Raw genomic sequence first — 7831 nt, forward strand, 5'->3', positions numbered from 1 at the left:
TCTGATTGTAATTGTAATATGAATTTGCAGAAGATTTGGAAAATATAGAAAAAATAAGAATTTAAATCACCCACTTATCCCACAATCCAGAGAGATCCCTTACTAAAATGGTTGGCATATTTACTTCCAGTCCTTTTTTTCTGTAGATATAAGAATATATGGTTTTTACCAAATTGGGCTTATATTATGCATTCGATTTTACACATGACCTTTCCCCCACCTTGTATGACTTCAGTAATTTCCCATGTTGTCGTGTATTCTTTAAAGACGTAATTTTCATAACTGGGCATTATACTGAATCTTATGAATTTAAGCAGAATTACATGATTCTTTTCATATTGCTGGACCTCTACGTCTCTTGTAAATTTTCCGTTTTCCAAATAGCACTGTGATAAACTTTCTTATCATAATCTTCATATTTCTATCTACTTCTTAAAAGAAACTTAAAAGCATATCAGTACTTCACATTCAAATTTAAATCACTTAGTATACCAGTAAATTCACCATTGGAAGTCTCTGGGGACAAAATGCAAATAATGCATATGAAACAAACAATACTATTTTATGCTCACTTGAAGTCTATACTTATCCTTCTAGAATAGCCATCTTTCAGGGAGCACATTATTTCCTCTAGGCAAATGGACTATTACTAGGTTAATCTAAATGCAATAACGTGAAACTTGGCTGACCCAGATTTCTCCAATATCAGTACGCATGCAATTACAATATTCTGCAGAAAGACAAATACTCAAGGCTCTCAAAAATACATATTTTATCATCCTTTCATTTAAAATGATGTACAATGGACACTAAAATAAAACAAATAAAGTTTATAGCCAATGAAGGTTGATAGTATCCAAATCTTATGTAGACATATAAGTTACATATAGTGTAACTTACAGCTTTCTTAGAATTCTAGTTTTATTTTGTCACTTCAACAGTTATTGAGATCTTAAATGCTCTCATCATATTGAAGTTATTTATAATTCCTGTTAAGAATTATATACGCTTAACAGTCTGGTCCTAGATTCACTATAGTCTATTTTAAAAATTATTCTTTCAAGAAGCTAAATGGGGTTCTTACAATCTCTAAAGTGTGTGTGTATAATATATTCACATATAGTTATACATATCTAAAATGTTTTTCTCCCAGTAACCAGTGAAAAGCAAAATAAAAATACAACAAAAACTCCACTTATATCACTGGTCATCATAACTACAATCACTCGAATTCTAAAGCACCCTCACAACTGGCGCAGGTGAAGATAGCTAGAGCTGGACTGTACAGTTGTGCAGGCTGCATACTATACAACTCTAGTGAGTGCAATCGTACCCCAATTGATGTGACTGGTATTCTTTGGGGTTGTGCAGTATACAATCCATACAACTGTATGTGATGAACTTGAAGTTAGCTCAGGTAATTCTGTTTGCTCATCCATTACTTATCTCTGCATCCTTCTCTCTAGTGAGCTATGAAAAATGTTTTCAAAGGGAAGTAATCTTTAAATCTGTGTACTATTTTCTAGGAAGGAAATTCTGCAAAGAAATAGTAAAAATTCTCCCTGGCTTCCATCTGTCCTAATAGTAAGGTTTTCTTTCTTCCCATCTCCCCTTCCATCAACCCATCAGGAAGCAACAGGGTACCTTGTGTGAGTAACTGTAGATTTCTGACTTCTTCTCGCACCTTCAGCTGGAGCACCTGTTGTAAGATGTGCTGCCGGAGGTTCTCCTGGGCAATCCCCATTCGCTCAAGCTTTTTGTCAGTAAGTCTCAGCAGGGCTCGCCCTGCAGGGTTTTAAGAAATAAAAGGAAAAGCAAATGAACTACTTGCTGAAGAAAGATGTCCATTTTGGTCTTGACTAACCCTGCCATCACAGAAGTTTCTACCTAAACACAGACATTTTAGAATAAAAGTCCTCCATTATTATTGCTGACACAAATGGATTATCTGGGTGAAAAAATACATACATATTTAAGAGAGAACCCTAACTTTTAATTGAACATTGGGAAACCCCACTGACTCACACATTCAGTTAGAATGTGTGACTCATACACTCAGTTAGATAAAATAGGAAAACCTTAACCTGGATATTTGGGTCACAAATTGCAGGTTTCCATAGAAACAATGCTCTTCATCGGGGGATGGATTCTCAGGCTGGCCCACAGGAGCCCAAGTCACTGACAACTTACTTACAACCCAGCTGAAGAACTGGATGCTCTAACAGTGGTACATATATTAACTCTAGCAATGTGTAACACAGGGTATAATAACATTTCTGTGAAACATGCATTTAGAGTCCAGTTTTCATCTGCAGGCAATTGACACTCCTGCTGTACCCCTGATGGGCTGGAGGTTCCATCTCTAGCTGGTGGGAGCTATGCCTTAATCCCAATTACTGGCCTAATGCAAGGGTTCTAGAAGGGCTGAGAGGGAGAAGAGCAGGGTAAAACAGTATCCAAAGAGTTGAAAAACAAGGCACCTCAAGGTGTGAATGCCTACAATGTGCAGACACCCTGGGCTACGGTCAGCTGGCATGGCCTCTCTTCAATCTTTCTTTCCCTGTATACTTCTCTTCCTACTGTGATTTCCATCAAATTCTCCTCCACTCTGTGCTTGCCCTAAAATAAGTATATTTCCATTTTGAGGGTTTACTGCAAGAAATAAAGAGTGATCATTGCTAAATGCCCATAGCACCACCTCTACTCTTCTCCAACATTCCTACTCATCACATCTGCAGATCTTTTCTCATTTCTACAGATGAAGAAGAGATAGAGTCAACTACATGTGATGAATGATGTCTTCAGGTATATTACAATATACATTTCACGAGGAGACAGGTGAATGGAGAAAACCAGTTAGCAGCAGTTTGTGTTGTTTACGCTTCTAGTTTCCTTCCTTTTAGCGTTTGCTAAGTGCATCAGTCAGGATAAGTTAGTTTATATGCTGTTGTAAAAAACAATTCCAACATATCAGTGGCTACAACAAACTTTACTTCTGGTTTATTCTGCATGCCAAACTACAAGTCTACCCATCTTGAACACTGCTGATCAATGTAACAAGAGGGATGAGAGAAGGTGCTAGAAGATCTTCATGCTATCAATGAAATGCTCAGCTTAGAGTCATTTATATATCATTGGCCAGAACTAGTTGCATGAACATTTCCACCCACAAAAGGGCCACTAATTGTACTCCCAACATGTGCCCAGAAGTGAGATGCTTAATAAGCAGCACTAGTGAGAATTATGCTAATATAGATGTGGCCCTGGAAAAATGCGTAGAGAGAAAGTGAGTTCTTGGATGTATGCATGTTTGCAGTGGTTAGGGGTGGAGGTCTGAAGCTTCAGTGGAACCTGCATTTGTGAGAGGAATCCTACATAACTACAGCTCAGGCTTGGCAACACCAGGCAGATGGTGGTGGTCATGAGAAAAGGAAGGAAAGGACAAAATTGGACTCCAGTAATTTCCATTGCATTCTGTGGCTGGTGGATTAATGGGCTCCTAAAGATGTCCTTGTTCTTATCTCTGGAACCTGTTAATTTCTTACCTTACATGACAAAAGGGACTTTGCAAATGTGATTAAGGTAAGGAGGATCTTGAGATGGGAGAGTACCTTCATTATTCAGGTGAGTCCAATCTAATCACAAGGGTCCTTAGAAGTGAAAGAGGGAGATGGGAGAGCCAGAGAAAGATGTGACAATGGAAGCAGAGGTCAAAGTGAAGTGGCCAAGAGCCAAGGAATTCAGGCAACCTCTAAAAGCTGGAAAAGGCAAGGAAATGAGTTATCTCCCACACCCTCTAGGAAATAGCTCCACTAACATGCTGAGTTTAGCCTTATGAGACCCATTTTTGGACTTCTGATCCCCATAAGTGTAAGACAATAAATTTGTGTTGTTTAAAGCCATGGGAGTTTGTGATAATCTGTTATAGCAGCAGTTGGCCTTGTGACTGGAATTTACATGTTTTTAAGAAGTCAAACAGATGGCTTTAGATTTCCTTTCCTTTCCCCATTTCTGGTTGCTGGCACACACAAAGGTAAAAAGCAGAAGAGTGCTAAGGAGAGGCGAGCCTGAGTGCCGGGCTTCCAGGACAGCCCTGCAATCCAATGCTTTGCTCACTGTCAGACCTTAGTCCAGAAGTTTCACTCAGAAAACAAAGAATAGGGCTTAAATATCATTTATATGGATAATTGGCCTCCAAATAACAGACATCTACATCTTTATACATGTCATAAACTTACAAATACTGCATAAAACACTCCCTGAAGCTCTGATGATCTTAATCCTTCCCAACATAAAAATGTAGATCACCCTCCCTCCTTTCTGTTCCCAATTATTTGGGCTGTGGTTTCGCAAGCTGTGGCATTTCCTAGCAAGAGCTGCTGAGGCGCTGATAAGACACGCGGCTGCTTTTGTCTTAAGCTGGCTGGGCCATCGTTAGAACACAGTGTTAAGGCATCAGAGGCAGGGTTTTATTCCAGCGCATACAGTTCACCTTTCCTTTGTTTGATTCCTTCCTGTAAACCTGTAGTCCCAGCCTTTTCATAAATGCATCTGACTGGTCAAAGTAAAGATACATAGCCCTACTAGAATGTTATTTCTACTTTGGTGGGTTAATTGCATTGGGTTTAAATATACGAGTCAGAAAATTCTGTCAGTTATAAAAGTCTGTTCATTTTCTGACTGTGTGATAGAAACAATCATGCTTATGAACATTTCACATATTAAATGTCCAACTGTTCAAATTATTTAATCTAAATCCTGAGAATTATTTCTACTCTGTTGGAAGAGAAATTGAGAAGTTAAAGAATATCTAAAACATGAGCGCTCGTCCTAATTTTTCCCACTCTACATTCAGTCGTGTTTTATCTTCCTTGGTAGGAAAATGAAAGGGTTAGTTTTCAAGAAAGATTAAGGATAAAATTTCTTTTAAAATTTCCTGATAGAATCACTTCTAGAGAAGAGCATGATCTGTACACCAAAAATCTTATTAACAAAATCTGATTCATGGTCTTCTTTGGATGGTTTCTATGGATTGATGGTTCTGGAAAATTTCTGTATTAATTAAATTATTTCTAGGAGTAAATATCCCATCAATCTCCTAGTCCACCACCTCCTGATGAATACAAAATAAACAAATGTCCAAATAAGTGAGGTACTATTTTGATGAGGTATCAAGAAAGTGGTAAGTAAGCAATCATCAAATTATTTTATCATTTATGTTAATTTTTGTTGTTTATCATAAAATTCAATTGTTAGTTCAACAAACACTTATTGAGCACTCACTATGCCTCTGTTACTTTGTGACTCCCCCTGGATACAGTGATGAACACAGCAGACAGAGTCACTTTTGAAGCCTTCAGTCTGACAAGGAAGGTAACTCATGGCAAATGTCTATGAGTATGTGATGAATGCTAAGAAATGCTAGGACTGAAGGAGGAAGCAAGAGTTAGACAAAACCTACTGATAGAGCAAATATTTTTTTTAAAGTTGCCACATGAATGAAGAGGGGGGCTGCCATTGTAGACAGACAACACAGGAGCACCGTCCCAACTTGAACATTCCCTGCCTCTGCTCACAGGGGTCTCCTGGTCACCTTGCTCTGCAGTCCTCTGACAATACAGAGAAGGGCCAAGGAGTGAAAAATCAACTCAATCTCAAACAAGAAGCACCAACTGAATTGCCTGATACAATCAAAATTGTTATAACAGTAATTAGGTGACCTGGGCTGCTGGGACCTTCACCAACTCACAGACCCTTGGGGTTAGAAGAAGCTTAAAGTTTTTCACTTGCTCTTACTCCCTGCTTTTTACTCTTTTCCTTTAACAAGTATTTATTGATCACCATTACGTGCCTGCCACTATTCGGGGTGCTGTGGATATGGAGATGAGTAGTGTCTTCTGCCTGCATGGAGCTCACCATTTAGCGTAGGAGGAAGGTGACATACAAATAAACCGACAACTAGATTTAGATCTAGAGACAGATGTATGATCCCAGATAGTCATAAGTGCTCTGAAGAGAAAGAAGAATGAAGGGGCAGACAGGGACCCCTATTAAAAAGATGGGGCTATTGTAGTTGGGGTGGTTAGGATAGGAAAGGCCTCTCTGAAGGGGTGAGGCTGGAACCACAAAGGAGAATGAGGGAATAGAAGTGTCAACGCAAGTAGAGGAATGACAGGGAGACTAGTGTCACTAGGGCAGAGCAGGTGAGATAAGAGAATGGTCAGAAATGAGGTGTCAGAGAAGACAGGGTCAGATCAAACAGGGCCTCGGAAGCCCTGGAGAGGACTCTGGATTTTATTCTTCTGAATATGAAAAGTTTTGAGCAAGGACAACTTGGGCATGATATCAGGTATTAAAAAGAATCTCTCTGGTCACTACGTGGAGAATGGATTCGGGGCAGAGGCATGTGTAGGAGCAAGGAGGAGTCTGTGGACTACCAAAGTGATCTAAACAGGAGGTAACAATGTCTTTGTACTGGGGTGGTGGGGAATAAGTAATAAGAAATAGCAAAATTCTGGATATATTTTTAATAGTTTTACAATGCCCAGAAGTGGGGTCTGAGGGAAAGACGGACATCAGAGATGACTCACATTTTCAACCTGAGCCACCAACGTCTGGGGGCACCATTTCCGAGCAAGAAATTGAGTCACTGCTCAAGAGAGGATGCATTGGAAGGAGGAAATCCTGGCAGTATTACTGCTATTTTTTTCTTTAGAGAGCACTTGGGATATGGAGAAGACTAAACACGACAGTATTAAACAAAGAAAAACAATTAAAATATTCCTCTTTTCTTGAATGCTCTTATTCCTTCAATACTCTCCTCGAACCCCGAAGCTCTGAGTTGACTGGGGGTAACGTAAGCATAGGCATATCCTGGCGGAACTTATCAGAGGGACCTCTGACAACCCAGTTCTGTATTGTTTAACCTTATTAGGTGCGCTCAGAGCTAAAAACATTCCCCAGAACTCCTTGTAGAGGCTTGGGCCAGGGAATATTCAGTGAGGATGTTCCCGCAGCACGAACTTGGTACTCTGCTAGCAATCTTGGAAAAGTAGAGTTTTGCTGCAATCTGAAGCTTGAGCATACATAGAAAAAGCATGACGGTGTGTGCTCCACTAGAATGCCAGCGACACGAGAGCAAGTGTGACCGTTATTTTTATATGCCAGCTTGACTTGGTTATGAAGTACCCAGGTACTTAGTCAAACATTATTCTGGGTGTTTGGGGATCGGATTAACATTTCAGTTGGTGAAGTGGATAATGCAGACTGCCCTCCATGATGTGGGTGGGCCTCATCTAAGCAGTTGAAGGCCTGAGTAGAACAAAATGCTGACCCTTCCTAGACGAAGAGAGAATTCTCCTGCCTGATGGCCTTTGCACTGGGACATTGGTTCTTAATTTTATAGCAGCCTGCCAGCCTTTGGACTCAAACTGGGATGTTAGCTCTTCCTGGTTCTACAGCAGCTTCTGGCCTTTCAACTCCAACTGGGACACTGGTTCTGCAGATTCTGGATTTGCCAGCCTCCATAATTAAATAGGCCAATTTCTTAAATAAATCTCCTGCTGTAGATACATGTATATGTATATATGTGTATACATATGCTCATACTGTGTATATATCCTCTTGGTTTTCTCTGGAGAACCCTATCATTCTGAGGGGGGTCTCTCCTGTCAGGTGCCCTGCTACCCCCGGGATTCCCTAGTGCTGCCTGTGTGCTGGCACACAGTAGTGCTGGTAAGTATTTATTGAGTACATATCCTTAGTGCTGTTAAATTAACATAAAGGTTATCTTCTTTACCACTTGATGCTCTCAAGCCTATTAAATTACTTA

General features: G+C 39.9%; 1 protein-coding gene across 2 annotated transcripts in view; it reads right to left on the bottom strand.

Moving 5' to 3' along the window:
* SAMD12 (sterile alpha motif domain containing 12) overlaps window positions 1–7831 on the bottom strand; it is a 417592-nt gene that overhangs the window by 176830 nt on the left and 232931 nt on the right. The window contains exon 4 of one of the 2 annotated variants that reach the window (XM_011972988.1): window positions 1645–1785. In XM_011972988.1, the coding sequence (XP_011828378.1) occupies window positions 1645–1785 (141 nt within the window). Of the gene's footprint in view, window positions 1–78; window positions 1786–7831 lie in introns of those variants that run through there. The other variant, XM_011972987.1, reaches the window with a different exon arrangement.

The sequence above is a fragment of the Mandrillus leucophaeus genome, unplaced genomic scaffold (genome assembly GCF_000951045.1).
Source record: "Mandrillus leucophaeus isolate KB7577 unplaced genomic scaffold, Mleu.le_1.0 Scaffold133, whole genome shotgun sequence".
Lineage (NCBI taxonomy): Eukaryota > Metazoa > Chordata > Mammalia > Primates > Cercopithecidae > Mandrillus > Mandrillus leucophaeus.